The sequence below is a fragment of the Beta vulgaris genome, chromosome 8, assembly GCF_026745355.1.
Source record: "Beta vulgaris subsp. vulgaris cultivar EL10 chromosome 8, EL10.2, whole genome shotgun sequence".
In the NCBI taxonomy this organism is placed as follows: domain Eukaryota; kingdom Viridiplantae; phylum Streptophyta; class Magnoliopsida; order Caryophyllales; family Amaranthaceae; genus Beta; species Beta vulgaris.
Window position 1 is genome coordinate 37,574,320 of NC_079209.1, and position 16,865 is coordinate 37,591,184.

At 35.9% G+C, this 16,865-nt stretch overlaps 2 protein-coding genes across 2 annotated transcripts; one reads left to right on the forward strand and one right to left on the reverse strand.

The window, feature by feature from the left end:
* Positions 1–3,327: 3,327 nt before the first annotated feature.
* Positions 3,328–8,310, forward strand: LOC104901402 (receptor-like protein kinase). Its single transcript, XM_010688974.4, has 2 exons — positions 3,328–6,633; positions 6,859–8,310. Exons 1-2 carry the CDS (start codon positions 3,672–3,674, stop codon positions 7,215–7,217), a joined length of 3,321 nt encoding a protein of 1,106 aa, XP_010687276.1. The 5' UTR covers positions 3,328–3,671; the 3' UTR covers positions 7,218–8,310.
* LOC104901403 (D-3-phosphoglycerate dehydrogenase 1, chloroplastic) lies at positions 7,945–15,262 on the reverse strand. Its single transcript, XM_010688975.4, has 5 exons — positions 14,452–15,262; positions 9,633–10,009; positions 9,248–9,358; positions 9,052–9,147; positions 7,945–8,944 (listed from the first exon to the last, which is right to left on the reverse strand). Exons 1-5 carry the CDS (start codon positions 15,062–15,064, stop codon positions 8,273–8,275), a joined length of 1,869 nt encoding a protein of 622 aa, XP_010687277.1. The 5' UTR covers positions 15,065–15,262; the 3' UTR covers positions 7,945–8,272.
* Positions 15,263–16,865: the final 1,603 nt, after the last annotated feature.

Sequence of the window (16,865 nt, forward strand, 5' to 3'; positions counted from 1 at the left end):
AGTTAGATGACTTGGTGGAGTGGGCTCAGAGAAATTTAATTGAATGATTTGAGGTGGGGGGTCATAAATTTCTGAAATTGCAAAATCTTCATGGATAGGTTCACGAGAGGGAGGAAATAAAGTGTGAGGATCAATATTAACATCATCAGGGGTAATGAATGGAAAAACCTCTTCGAAAAATTTCACATCACTAGAGATAAAAAATTCATTGGTGTCAAGATCATAGAGGCGCCAACCCTTCTTCCCAAAAGGATAACCCACAAAAATACATTTTCGACTTCGACTAGCAAATTTGTCACCCTTACTTTTGTGATTATATGCAAAGCAAAGACACCGAAAAGTACGAATAGTCTCAAAAGCAGGAGAAAGACCTTTAAGAACATCAAATGGGGTTTTATTTTGAAGTAAAGGAGTGATAGTGCGGTTAATAAGATGAGCAGCAGTGAGGACACTCTCGCCCCAAAAGTAGATAGGAAGATTGGCTTGAAAAAGAAGAGCCCTACTAACATTAAGAATATGTTGCTGTTTATGTTCAACCCGACCATTCTGTTGTGAAGTAGAAACACAAGAAGTTTGGAAAAGAATTCCCATAGCATCAAAATAATCATGCAAGCAATTAAATTCTGTCCCATTATCACTTTGGACTATTTGAATGGTGGTAGAAAATTGGCACTGAACCATAGCAACAAATTCATGAACATTTGAAACACTTAAGTTCTCTCAACCATCAAATAAACCCAAACTGATCTAGAATAATCATCAACAATAGTAAAAAAATATTGAGCTCCACAAGAGGAGAGGTGCCTATAGGGGCCCCACAAATCACAATGTATTTTTGCAAAAATTCTAGAAGCTTTATTGGTACTAAGAGGGAATTTGTCTCTAGGATGCTTTGCACGAAAACAAACCTCCCAATGGCCATGTAAACTACCCTTATGACCACATAAAGGAGGAAGTAACTTTACCACTTTCTCTGAAGGATGACCCATCCGGCGATGCCACAAATCAAACTCCGAAACAGCACCATGCACTGAAATGTGATTAATCATGTCACCTCCATTGAAGTAGTAAAGTCCATCCTTTCTACATCCCATTCCAATCATCTCCTTCAGTTGGTCCTGTATAACACACATAGAGGAGGAAAATTGAACAACACAGTGCAAATCATTAGTAAGTTGTGAAACCGAAAGTAAATTACAACTGAACTGAGGAACATACAGAACATCATAAAGAGTAATAGTAGGAGAAAGACAAACAGAACCCTACAACTGAGTCACTGTTAGGAAGCCCAACATGACATGGTGGAATATCAACCAAATCAAACAACCATGTAATTTCACCAGTAAGATGATGCGTAGCACCGGTGTCAATAATCCAAAAATTGAAATCAAACATAGCATTTAGCTGATCCTCAAGAATACGAGCATTGCCAAGAAGCCCGACAAGGGCCTTCCATTGATCGACCGAGAACAAGGTGGAGTGACTTGAGGAAGTGCTGGCGGTAGATGGAGTGGCTGTCTGGGCTATTGGGCCAAGAACAGAGTTAGCGTTGGGCTTAGAGGAGCCACGCCCACGAGCTACCTGGATTGGAGCGCGAGGCCCACGAGCTGTTGGGCGAGAATTATGGGGCCAGCCTCAGGGTACCCATGAATTTCAAAACAACCCTTAATATCATGGCCATTTTTGTTACAATGCGTACAAAACAGAAGGGAGTAACAACGGGTTGACTCATGGCCCGGTTTGTTATTGTAATATGTGCAGATGGGGCAATCAGCAGGCCCACAAGCAAGAGATGAATTTGGGCGGGCAACAAACCCAACAACATCACGGGGTTATGTAGAATTAGTTTTGGCGAGACGAACTTGCTCGTTTTGGGCCACAAGTTGATATGCTCGACCTAAAGAGGGGAGGGGATCCATGGATAAAATTTGCGTGCGAAGACGCGAGTAATAACCGGAATACAAACCCATAAGAAAATCATGCAGTTTCTTGGTTTCACGATGAGATTCATGAAGAGAACCCGCGGTACAATTCGCACAACAAGAACACTTTATTAAAGGAACAAGATGAAACAAATCCTCCCATAATGAATTAAGCTTGCCATAGTACGTAGAAACAGACATACTTTTGGTTTGTTCACAACGGGAAATAGATGAACGAATTTGTCGAATGCGAGGGCCATTAACAGTAGAAAAACGAGTTTTAAGATGCACGCACAAACGATAAGCCTCTCTATATTTAGTTAACGTACCTTTGACGTCGGGGTCAATAGTGCTAAGTATCCAAAAGAGCAACATAGCATTCACCATAGTCCAATCGACTTCGGTGCATGGAGGGACATCAGAGGTAATGGTGCCATCAAGAAAACTGTATTTGCGGCGAGCCTCTAAAGCAAGTCGGATGTCTGCACTCCATTCATCATAGTTGTTTTGTTTAAGGCGAGTGGGAGTTATAAAGTCACCGGGACGATCTCCAGTGCCAAGGTAAAAGGGTGAAGTGATGTCTAGTTTTGTAGAAGGAAGCGGCGGTGGGGTGAGACTACCCTCATCTTCGCCGGCCATGATGTGGGTTTTATTTTTTTTTGATATTTTATCCTTGCTCCGATACCATGATAGAATTAGGGTAAAGTGTGTTGTTTGTTCTCATTCATTCATCAGCCAATATATATGATACAAGAGATATGTTTCCTAAATGAAATAGAAAACAATATAAACCTGTCTAAACAAAGACTCCAACTACAAGGAAACTCCTTATTACATCATATTCCCTAACAGTTTTAGATTCACTTGCACGTATTTTGTTGTTAATTTTCTATTTTTTGATTAATTGGTTCGTATGTAGGATTATGGCAATCTAATTTATACTTTGCTTGATATTGGTACCCCGCAAATTAGTGTAACAGAGCTTAAAAGTTGATCACTAGATAAAAGGTCAAATAAAAATTGAGAACGGTTCATATTTTTCTTTTGGGTAATAGAGTGTGAGCTCATCATCATATATTTTTATTATATAGAAATTTTGCTCATTTGGATGATTTCAAATGAGCAATGAGCAAAAGAATAGCCTTGTACCATCCTCATAGTATATACGGGTGTATAATGAAATTTTATCATACAACCGGGTGTACTGTGAACTTGGTACGTGTATTGTGAACCTGGTATACCTAAGGTTAATATTTTTGCTCATTATTCATTTCAATTCATCTAAGTAAAATATACTAAAAGAGATGATGAGTTTGAAATGAGCAAAATTTAGTGGTACAATGAATGAAGTCGTAGTGTGTTCATCAATATATGAACTTGTATTGTGTTCATCAATATATGAACTTGTAGTGTGTTCATACCTGTTCACATTGACTTTGGTAGGGTTGAATAAACTAACACAAAGAACAAATCCTGATAAGAAGAGACAGTGATACATTTAATATTGAAACCGCGTGGAATTGCTACGACTAATTAAGGATACTCCAAAATTCTTGTCTCTCCTAGCTTTCTTCACTGGTCAGTAATCTCTTTCTGTGTTATTTACCTCTTTTAGTAAATCGTAGAAAATGTGTGATTTTTTTTGATGGGTTTGGTTTCCTCTATCATGCTCCATATGAAATAACCTCCAACCATTTCATTCTGCCAATTTGGTACATTTTTCTTCACTTCTCTCCTAGATTATATTTAATGGCAGAAGTTAAAAACTGCAGTTACACCATTTTCTTGTTATTTTGCATTTCTACTTTGTTTAAAACTGCATTTGCTTTGAGCTCAGATGAAAAAGCTCTAACATCACTTTTAGCTAACTGGGTTATTCCTAATTCAGTGATAAACACCCATTCCAGCCCTTGTTCTTGGGTAGGTGTTCAATGTGACAAAACCCATAATGTAATTTCTCTCAATATGTCAAATTTTGGTATTTCTGGTTTTTTAGGCCCAGAAATTGGTCAATTATCTTATTTGAGTTCTCTTGATCTTAGTTTAAACTCCATTTCTGGCTCTATTCCTGCTGAAATTTCCAGCTGTGGTCTTCTTGAGTATATAGACCTTTCATCCAACAATTTGAGTGGTGAAATTCCTGAATCTCTTGGGATTCTGCACAATTTACAGTATCTAAGCTTGTTTAACAATGTACTGACGTCCCGAATTCCGGAATCTTTGTTTCGTATTCCACATATACAGTCTCTCTTTCTGAATACTAACAGATTGAATGGCTCTATTCCTTCTAATGTAGGGAATGCTAGTGAACTTGTTTATCTTTATCTTTATGACAATCAGTTATCTGGGTTTATTCCTTCTTCCCTTGGGAATTGTTCTGTGCTCGAGGAAGTCTATCTAAATGATAACAAACTGGTGGGTGTATTGCCTGAGAGTCTAAATAAACTTGATAGTTTGGTATATCTAGATGTAAGCTCAAACAATTTGGAAGGTGTCATTTCTTTAGGGTCTGGTAGTTGTGAGAATTTGCAGGAACTAGTTTTATCTTTTAATAGTTTTCATGGAGTCATTCCTGAAGGATTGGGTAACTGCAGCAACATGGTTAAGTTTGCCGCAATAAATAACCACTTATCAGGAAGTATCCCATCTTCATTAGGCCGACTATCCAAGCTATCAACTCTTTATCTTTCAGAGAACTCTGTGTCAGGGAAGATACCACCGGAGCTTGGGGACTGCAAGTCCTTGATTGATTTACAGCTTAAACAGAACATGATTGAGGGTGATATTCCAAATGAACTAGGGTTTCTAAATGAACTACGTCGCCTTGAATTGTTTGAAAATCGCCTGACGGGGGAAATTCCGCTCAGTATATGGAAAATTAAGACCCTTGAGCACATTATCGTTTATAGTAACAATATATCAGGAGAGCTGCCTCAGGAAATGACAGAGTTGAAGAACCTGAAGAACATTTCTTTACACGAGAACCATTTTTCTGGGATCATTCCGCGAGGTTTGGGGATCAGTAGTAAACTGGTGCAGGTTGAATTCACAAACAACAGATTCAGTGGTGACATTCCTCCTCATCTTTGCTTTGGTGAACAGCTGAAGGTTCTTAACATGGGTCACAATATGCTTACTGGTAGCATCCCTCCTGATATTGGAAGTTGCTCAACTTTGACTAGGTTGAGGCTTGAACAAAATAAGCTGACAGGGGTGCTTCCTGAATTTGCTGAGAACCACAGCCTCTACTTCATGGACTTGAGTGGAAATAATATTCACGGGAAAGTGCCATCAAGCCTTGAGAATTGTGGTAATATCACCACAATAAATTTGTCGTCGAATAAGCTTACTGGATTTCTCTCGCCGGAGCTTGGAAACTTGGCAAATCTTCGAGCAGTGAATTTGTCTTACAATCATTTGGGAGGATCATTACCACCTGAGCTTGGGAAGTGGAATAAGTTGCTTCAGTTTGATGTGGCTTTCAATTTCTTCAATGGGTCAATTCCGTCGACCCTAAGAAGCTGGACAGCCTTATATGTCTTGAATTTACGAGAGAACAAGCTTACTGGAGGGATTCCACCTTTCCTATCCGAACTTCAAATGTTAGCAGAGCTTCAACTTGGTGGCAATTCATTCGGAGGACAAATTCCTTCTTCTATCGGTTTGTTGACAAATTTGAAATATGCTTTGAATCTTAGTAGCAATAATCTAGCCGGTGAATTACCTTCTAATATTGGAAAATTGACCAATTTAGAGGTGCTGGATGTGTCTTACAACAATCTGTCAGGATTTTTGGGAAATCTTCCTTCGTTGGTGGAGGTTAATGTCTCATATAATCTATTTTCTGGTCCAATACCTGTCACTCTGATGAAGATGCTGAACAGGTCACCATCATCATTCTTGGGAAATCCTGCACTTTGTGTTGACTGCTCCCAAGTCACTTATTCTAATTGCACAGCAACAAGATACATCAGGCCATGTGATAGACCACAGAAAAGCAGTCCAAAGAGTGGGTTTGACAGTATCCACATTGCAATTACAGCTCTTGGATCATGGCTATTTGTTGTGCTTCTAGCCCTTTTTCTTTGTTGTATCTGTGTCAGATATCGAGGAAGACAAAAAGAAGACATTGAAATGTCAAAACAGGAAGGTACATCTTTCCTGCTCAACAAAATAATCGAGGCTACTGAAAATTTCGATGAAAAATACATCATCGGAAGAGGAGCTCATGGAACTGTCTACAAAGCCTCCTTGGATCCAGAAAAAATCTACGCTGTCAAGAAGCTTGATTTTGGTGGGCAGACTGGTGCCAATGAGAGTATGATTAGAGAAGTGCAGACACTCGGGAAAATCAGGCATCGTAATTTAGTCAAATTGGATGCGTTTTGGTTGAGGAAGGGTCATGGTCTAATATTGTATAATTACATGGAAAATGGAAGTCTGCGTGATGCTCTCCAGCAAACAGATCCTCTTTTGTTGTCGTGGGATGTGCGATACAAGATAGCTCTTGGAATCGCACAAGGATTGGCTTACCTCCATTTTGATTGTCATCCTGCTATCATACACCGTGATATTAAACCTGAGAACATACTTTTGGACTCCGAAATGGAGCCTCACATCTCAGACTTTGGCATTGCTAAGCTTTTAGATCAATCACCAACTTTGATACAATCAGTTGCAGTTCCTGGAACAACTGGCTATATTGCACCAGGTAATGCGTCTGCACTTCTGATTTTCCACCCTTTAACTTTGTCAGTCATCTTTGTCTGAAATTGCATTTGATTTGGTGAATTGGTAATTGCTTTTATCCACCTAAAGCCTAAGGGTGACTACAAGCCACTTACAGAGAGAAATCGCTCATATGTTATATTTCTAGAAGATTTTCTTTTCCTTCATGCTGTAATAGTATAATTTTTCCACTGAATTTATTCTGCAGAAGTGGCCTTTGCAACAATTAGGAGTAAAGAGGCTGATGTATATAGCTACGGGGTTCTAATGCTTGAACTGTTAACCAGAAAGAGGGCTGTAGATGCATCATTTCCAGAGGAAATGAATATAGTGGGATGGGTGAGGTCAGCTTTGAACTGTTCTGAACAGATCGATTTTGTGATTGACAAAACCCTTCCTGAGGAATCTATGGATTCAGACGGTATGGAACAAGTATTTGGTGTGCTTTCTATAGCTCTGAGATGCACTGAAAGAGAACCAAGCAAACGACCGACAATGAGAGATGTTGTGAAGCAGTTAGAGGACATAAATCCTACTGCAAGACGGAAGAATAAGAAGTCTTATTAGCTTTATTCAGGTTTTTTCGATTCTAACTCTCCTTGTTTTACTTGAAAAAAGGCTAAATGGATAACTTCTTCTCCACTGAACTAAGAGGATCACTTGGTATCAGCCAATACCAACTACGAAGTGGTTTTACCATAATGCTCCCTCACATGTCCAGTGGAGAATGATGAGTATTATCAGTTTCACCCGTATTAGGTTTCTGATAGATTTCAAAGTGGTGAAATTTCTGTTGGATAAGGAAAATACTTGGCTCATTTTCTAACTCTACAAGTCTATGTTCAATAGGTTTATTAGCACAAAATAGTGTAAGTATTGTATTAAGTTCTTTCATAGTTCAAGTCATCCAATATATTTCTCGAAACTTTATCAGGACAGTTCTCCAAATAGCTAGACTTGCTCGCTTGTTCCTTCTATTTATGGCACGCACACTAATAAGTCTTTTAGGTATTCACCTTTCTTAAACAGGAGATGATTTAGTTCTCTTTATGATTTTGGCACACAGAAAAATAACAACTCTTAGCTTGTCCGTCTTATATATGATTTCTTGGAAATGATGGACCCACAGCCATATGATATATACTTTGTTTTAGTGGAGTGAAACTATAAAATCCGTTGTGTGAAACATTATTTTTAAGCACTTCCTGGTTTGGTGCTTTCCTAATATTTATTTGTCCATTTCCCTTGCATTGTAAGTTTGTAAATATAGATACATGTTGCACCTCATACCAACTCATTTAAAATTTGAACTATAATAAAATAAGGACACTAATGTTTATGTAATCTTCGAAGCTAGTATCCACTTGAGCACATATAACAACGACTTAACACACTTACACACACAGAATTCTTCTGTTCCTTTTTCCCCTCCCTTTTTTTTCTGGATTTTACTAAAACTTATGATAAGCCCAGTGGAGAGCACTAGTCCTGAAATATTGATACCAACACAGATAAATACGGGGAGATTTGAAATCCTTGGCTATATTGCGAAGAAGGGTGACCAATCTTCCTGAATGCTAGAAGCCAGCCTTTATTCTATAATCTTCTCTCCTATACGCTACCTAGAGGTTGAGGAACACAAACTCTTCAACTGCCGGAACTTGACCAATCTTTGTGAGGGCATCCTCTTCAGGTTGTTCGTCTACACCTATTGCCATTATAGCCTTCTGCTTCTTGCTTGTTCTCCCAACGCTCATAAAATTCACATTCACATTATGGTCTGCAAGAATGTTCCCTACTTTTCCTATCATGCCTGGTTGATCCACTTGCCTGCAAAGTATAATGTTCCCTTCGAGACTTACATCCACCCCGAATGACCCAACACGAGTTAAATGGGGAATTCCATCCTTCACTTTTCCTTCAATGGTTATATCTCCTTTTTCTGACATGGTACTCTCAAATTTGGATTCGACATTTGGGATTTGGACTTGGATAGAGTCAATTGGATTCTCAGGGGATGAGTCCACAGAAACCCGTTCCTCAGTTATACGAAGACCCTTTTGCTTGGCAGTAAAGTCTGCGTTCACAAGGTTGATGTGCATGTCAGAGATTGGCTCAATGATACCTTTGGTGATCATTGCTCTGAGTAGTCTGGTATCAAGGTCATCTTGGCCTCTTGCTGATCTGTAAGATACTTTGATTGTCTGAATCCCACTTCCTCCTGCCACTAACTGTACTGCTAGTCTGCCTAGCTTCTCAGCTAAGTGGACATAAGGAGCTAGTTCGGATAAAACCTGCCAACCAATCGTTCTTAGACATATTTCATCTAAAGGTGATTTTTTTTAATCTCTTATTTCTCTTTCAACCAATATATGAATATTTTCTAAAGCACGTCATTTACCTCAGCAGAAACCATTGGTGCGTTCACTGCAGTTGCAGAGAGTTCCCCTCTCAGTGCTCCAGTAACAGCTTCTGCTATTTCAATAGCCACTCCTTCCTAAGTAATTTAAGGGAGTGAATCAGTAGAACATATTTTAGAGGGTGAATAAAGGTGTAGAAACTGAAAATATATTGACCAATACTTGTGACAGACTAACCTGAGCTTCTTTGGTGCTGGCTCCAAGATGAGGTGTGACGGTCACATTTTCATGCTGCACCAATTTACTCTCCTTTGCTGGGGGTTCCTCTGTGAACACATCCAGGGCTGCCTACTCCATACCAAAAGAACTGTAGTTAGTCAAAGCACAACAGATTGCAGATTATGTTACTCTGACTAGGTTATATGTAAAAGAATTCCATGATTTGGCCCAAAATGTTAAAAGTGTCCATACCCATGTTAAAGGGTCGAGCATTTGTGACACGGGTACTTGAAGTAAATTAACGTGTCCAAATAAGATAGATTGCAGAGCAGGAACAATGGATTTATTTAAAAATCTAGTTACTAGAAGTCCTATATTTAGAGCAGCACAGGATGATTTGTACCTGAGCAACTACACCATTATCAAGAGCTCTAACCAAAGCATCTTCATCAATGACGCCACCTCTAGCAACATTTACAATGCGCACACCTTTCTTCATCTTAGAAAATGTGGTGTCATTGAAGACCTTCTTAGTTGTCTGAGTGAGAGGCATATGAATAGAGATGAAGTCAGCTGTGGAGATGGCGTGGTCGAAGGAAACCAACTCAACACCAACTGCACGTGCTCTGTCTGCTGGAGCATAAGGATCATGGGCAATGACGTGCATGCCAAGCCCTTTTGCTCGTCTTGCAACTTCTGATCCCACTTTCCCAAATCCCATCACAGCCAAAGTCTTCCCCACCAAAGACACACCTACGTACTTGCTCCTTAGCCATTTCCCTGGAGAACCTCAAGTGTTAGATCATGCTCTTCACAGATTCATACTAATTAAGTCTTGGTGTTAATTTAGCTCATTGACTAACAAATGTTGATTATTATCTGGAGAAACTCATAAATTATGATTGTTATTAGAAATGACTTACATAAACACTGACATATTTTACACTCTTTTCAAAATTTCCCCTATAGTTTATTTCTAAAATTCTGTGTTATAACAATTAAGAATATGTTATAGCTCTATTATCTGTTGTATTTTTCTTTAAGAGATAGCTTTAAGAAATGGAAAAGTATAGTTTGAGCTTGGTGATGTAATTGAGGAAACAAACAATATTGGGTCCGGTGATGGGATCGAATAACTAGATGCATAATACAATAATCACAAAGTGACAAGATCTAGTTTGAGCGTGTCTCAAAACAAAGATCTAACCACCAAATATAGACATCAAAGTCTTCAGTACTGCATTTATTCAACGAATTTAACGTCTACCAGAAGTGAGTGGACCACTAAGGTCAGGTGTGAGGTTTTGAGCTCATAGGTAACTCTCAAGCTTCATATGGACCCATTATTGTGACTTTTGAGCTTCCGTTTCAAGCTTTGTCAACTTTATGTCGATAGATCATAGATGCACATAGTGTATATATTAGTGACATACTTCTATTTTTTATTTTATTTTTTGATTTTCAACGAATTGAAGGGTGTTTTGAATACTTTAACCAGAAAAATTAGGGGAAATTTGTGAAGTTTAGAAAAATACCACTAAGATTTGCAAGTAACTGCATAAATCCAATATAAATTACATAGTTTACAAATAGTTACTTTTTCAAGGTAGTCAAATAGAGAGAAATTAAGGGTAGATTTGTACCTTGTGACAAGTGTATAAGTAACATTACTTGTTAGTTGTTACACATTCACCTTTATCTTTTTCGAATTCATTCATCTCGTATATGGTATTTAATTTACAACTTTGAACATTTATTTCTTTTAATTACATATTAGTAGATAAATTGATATTATGAAGATATACACTTTTTTATCTATTAACGACTTTGACAAGCAATTTCAATAGTAAAAACTTAGAACTATAAAAGTAGTAAAAACTTAGAACTATAGAAGTATAAAAAAAAAAAACTCGTATGAATCCGGTGCACACTGATGTTATATAGGTAGTAATGATTATAACTTTTACTATTTTGTCTTTCTCTCTTTTAAATTTCCTTACTTTTTCAGTTTCTCTCATAGCTGCTTCATTTTCTCCCTATTCAAGTTTTTAATCTATTTTTCATTTTTTGTGATATAGTGGATTGTACAATTGAACCCGTTATAGAACATTAGGATTATATTGTCAGTTTTGATATAGTCTGTTTATGTGTGGTATAGTGTGTTTCTCTCTAAATAGTTTTTTATTTGTGATAATGTTTATTTGTGCTATAGTGTGTTTGTGATATGGTGTATTTTTTTTTTTTCTGATATAGTGTATCTGTGTGTGATATAGTGTGTTTTTGTGTATTATATTTGATTGTATAATTGAACCTGTTATAGAAGATTATTATAATATTGTCAGTTTCGATATAGTGTGTTTGTATGTGGTGTAGTGTTTTTCTCTGTGCTATAGTGTTTTTTTTTTTTGCAAGAGTTATAGTATTTATTTGTGTTATAATGTATTTGTTTATGATATAGTGTATTTCTATCTTATATATTGTATTTGTTTGTGATATAGTGAGTTTTTGTGTATCATAGTAGTGTGTGTTCCGATTCACGTGCTTGAGTTTGGTGCACACTAATTTTATTGTGAATCAGGTCCACACAAATCGGATCGTAAAAATAATGAGAGTAACAATAAGATAAAAGTGTTTTTTCTACCAATTCCATCTTCACCTTTCTCGTTTCGGAGTTGTAAAATTTATCATCATTATTATTACATTAGGTAATACTAATTTCAATATACAGTTTTTATGGATTTGGTATTTTGGTCCGTACAAGATTTAGATTTTTGTTTTTATTCTTTGATATCTATATTAATATATTAAAAAACATCGACCACGTGATCTCAAGTTAATATACTAAAATTTTAACTAATAAGTTATACAACATTATATGATATTTTTACCATGAAAATGCCAAAAACTCAAGACTTCGTCTGGAACTAAAGCCTAATTTTTTCTTAAAATTTGTATCTATAGTCCAAAGTGTCAAACAAAATTAAAACGAAGAGATCGGGAATTCTTATCATTTAGTCGCCTTAGATTTAGCTTTGGGAGTGTAAATATAAAAATTAATAGATTTATTAGAAATGATTTTTAAATGCAAAACAAGAAAATTGAAGTAGCAGAGTTGTAACTCGTGATCATGCTAACTGAAGTAAATGCTAAGCATGTTATGCAGTTTAAAAAATGTGCACAGATCTCTGTCATTGTCTCTCTCTAAATAATCAGGATGACCTTTTTTTTAAGTTCACTTTAGACTTTAGTCAAGTTCCTTTTTCTTCCCGTCAAAAAAAAAAAAGTTCCTTTTTCTTTTCTATAAAAACTTTAGTTGTCAAGTTGGGTTGTGCGTGTTAGAATTGAGGCCGTTTCACTTTAAAAGGCAAAAATTAAAAATACACATGATAAAATTGTACAAACGTCTTTTACTTAAACTGAAAATTTTCTACTCAATGAGTATAAGCAAATTCCAACCATCACCCTTCCACTACACCTTGCAAATGGTCCAAATATTTTTTTCCCAACATTTTTGGTATATACTAAATGAAAGTGTGGTTGTGGAGTTTCCTCCCTTACTTTTTGTTTGTTATGGAACATGTTAGTACAATAATGTTAGGAGAATTTAGTAGGACTCTCTTTTGAGTTTTGGCATAACAAGGAAAACAAACAGAATATGCTACTATTTCACTAAAAAAATTGATGTTTTTTATTTAACATTTCTCTATTATGCTAGGAAAGATAAAAGAGTTTTGGTTGTTTGCTTTCGTTTTCTATTTTTTAAGAATTGGTGTCTTATATGTTATACATGATGACATGAAAGAGAAGGACTATCCTAGTTCGTAATTGCATAACAAAATATTTTATATTTTTTTATCGATATTTTATACTCTTTCCGTTTCATTTTATAGTTTTCATATTGTATTCTGGGTGTCCTAAAATGTTAATGTTGTTCTCATTTTTCCTTGTTTCATTTTTTGACATCACTTTTTACTTTTTTTCTCCACCTTTACACATAGATTTTTGATACCCTCGTCTAATGTTACTTTACCTTCATTAATTGAGTATAAAAAAAAAAAGACATTACTGCATGAAATTTCTAGGAATCCAATTCGACAATTGTCTATCTAGAATCTCAAGTGGATGGACTAGTGAGCACTCAGCAGTGGATGTATTATTTATCGAACTTCACTTGCTTTCATTCTTCGATTGATCCCATGAACTTTTCCACAAGTCTCCCAAAAAATCAGTGCCTTGACCTTAATTAATAATTTACTAAGTATTGTATCTAATTGACTAATGTCACCCCGTAACATTTCTTAGGTCTGTATGCGGAAACAAATTCGAAGGTCGATTTTATTTATTTCAATTTTCAAGAAAGCACCTTTTTTTTATTGGTTCTTTTAAATAAGTACCTTATCTTTCACCATGGATTAAAGTTTCGCTGTTAAAATTATATTTTAGAATTTATCTGTATATTTTTATATATCAACTTTTTATACTATACGGTGTACTAATATTATTGTATATTGACATATGTATATTAACCTGTTGCATACTTGCATTCATTTTAGGTTTGGTAGAGTACAATTTATTTATATTTATTTTTCAGTTGGTTTTATAAGAGTATATACTTTAGTCTCCGGAAAATACACTCTCCTATATACTATGAAAAACTTGAACGAATCAACCATCCATTTTTTCTAAAAAAATGTTCATTTTATAAATAAAAATATGTAATTTTCAACCTTTAAACTAAAATAATATTACTACCAAGCTACCACTAATTAGAATAAATACTACTAATAAATTATTCTTTCTTTTTTGTGATAGTTACTTTTCTATTTTGTCGTTGATCTACCAAACTTTAATCGTCATTAAGTCCTTTTGGCGAATTAATCTTAGGAATCCATTTTCTCATTTTTTAAGTGATTTTAAGTATTCAATTTGAATCAAAAATTTATATTCTATTCTTGTGTGTTATTAGTATCATATCACTATCATCCACTAATTTTTAATTAAAATTTAAAAGATATTATGATCAATCCATTAGAATAAGTGACACATAAATGGTACCCAAAATGTGTAACAAAAAGATTTGAATTCATTTCATCTACCTAATAGCTGCACTTTTTTTTTTAAGATCTAATTAACAACCCAATACCTGGGTGGACACATTACCAAACGACAAAACCAAAAAAGGGAAGAAATCACCAAAAAAAGAAAAAGATATGATATGTTACCAGCTTTCATGGAAGCATCAGCCTGTGCAACATTTCTAGCCATAGACGTAAGCAACGCAATCCCATGCTCAGCAGCAGCAATAGTATTAGCCGTTGGTGCATTCACAACAAGGCTACCAAACTCCGTAGCCGCTTGCAGATCCACGTTATCAATTCCAACACCAGCACGCCCAACCACTTTCAGCTGTCCTTTCGCAGCCTCAAACACCGCGCGGTTAACCTTAGTCCCGCTCCTTACGATCAGCGCGTCAAACTGCACAATCTTCTCGCAAAGCTCGTCGGGTGAGAGATCATAGAGACATTCTACATCTGCAAACTGCCTTAATACCGCAAGTCCTGCTTCTCCGAGTTTTTCGGAGACCAAGATTGAGGGGCGGGTTCGAAGCGAACTAGCCCCATTGTTGACTTCCTTGGGGGCATACGTCTCCCTGGTTGTCAATACGGGGGATGATAAGGCATTGTTTGTTATGGCAAGGTTTTTTTTGGGTAGAGGACGAGGTGATTTGGTTTTGAGGAAAAAGAGGTTATTGGGGGATGTGATTTTTGGGTTTTTTTGGGATTTGTTAAGAGATGTGATGATTGATGAAGATTTTGCAGATGTAGCAGATGCCATTTTTTTTGGTGTTTTTTTTTTTTTTAAGAATCTTTTTGGGGGTTGGTTGGTATGTTTGTGTGATGTATGTTTGACTAGAGAAGTGGTGGTGGGAGGAGAAATATAATGGAGCGAAGGAGGAGACTCGTCTATGAAGAGTTTTTTTTTTTTTTTTTTGAGGGGCTATGAAGAGTTTAATGGTGAGCTTTCTTAATTCACCAACTTTTGGGAAATCTAATTTGGGGATATTTTTAAGGGGGTGGTGGGGTCCACAGGGATGATGATTAAAGAATGGTGGTGGGTTAAAACCTCCATGAAGTGGGAATCTTCAAACTTTTAATAAAGGAAAATGTTTGAATATACTTAGGATTGTTGATTTTGTTAGATATATTAAAATAAATATTAATATGTATGAGGAGAGAAATAACATAAAAATAACGTTTAACCAATAAAAATTCAATAATAAGAGGGTTGGCAATTTTTAGGGCCACTTAATCACTCTCCTGATGAGCAATTGTATGATCTTTAATTAATATTTGATTCGTTTTTAAATGGAAGGAACATTGAGTTTTGCACATATATAGTTATTAAAGATAAGTTAAGTTCAACCACCAAGCAAAGTTTGGCCTAGTGATAAAGGTTTGGTTTCATGATTTCAAGGTCATGGGATCAAATCCCAATTGGGGCTCTTTGGGGTGAGGTGGGGTTTTCATTAGCATCCCCCTCCCTCCAAGGAGTCTGACCTGCAAAACTAGCTGGTTATACATGTGCGAAATAAGTTCAACAAAATAAGTTCAATTCAACAAAAATATGTTAAATTAAGCAAAGATAAGTTAAGTTAGGCAAAACTAAACTAAGAGAAAAGAGCCTAATACATTACTTTGACTATTAATTTCAGTAATTATTGATTGGTAAAATTTATAATTGATATTTTGAAATAACATATGAGACTAATCCAAGAATATTGTATATGATAGCATTTGTATTATACACTAGATTATAAATGCAGACAAAGTTAGAAACTGCATACTACAATTTTTCAATGTTGCATGTATTTAGTCTATGGTGAACTTAACATCCCTCTTAGGCGACATGTTTGGAATCTCATCTGGATACACATCTTGAAAATCATTCACAATATTTTAATAGGCAACCGTGCTTTTCAATAAGCATGTATGGAGAGCATGAACTTACTTTTGGAAGGGGTCATAGTATGTTTCCTTATCATGTGCTCAAAGCTTAGGGCCTACATAAAAACATAGCATAAAACATTATGCCACCTGCAATACCATTATTGCAAGACGACAGTCTCAGCCCTACAATCTCTTAGTGGGAGAGAAAAATGGAACTCCCTTGTTTTTTTTTTCATTATTATTTTAAAGAAATTTGTGGCTTTTTTTCCTTTTGATTTTGAAACGAGCAAATAACTTTATTAAACTAAATCAAGTTCCAGTAATCAAACTTCGGAGGAAAGACAAAGCATAAACAATTCTCGAATCCAAATTAGCATCCCATCTAGCTACAAGAGTAAGTTTCTTTAAGTTTTAGAAAATAAACCGTATATATAATATCTCCATGAAGATAACACAACATCGTTGCATTCCAGACAAGAAGTCAAAATTACGATCATTTATCCTCCATTTTTCCCTCTTTTTCTGTATATATTTTATCCAAAATATGATGCATGAATAGTGACGGATCCAGGATTTGGCTCGCGTGGGTTCATAATTGTTCAATATCAAACTCAAGTTTATTTGATTAAAAATTTCATTTATTAGTCTAAATTTTAAATTATGACCAATCTATATCATATAAGTGAAGA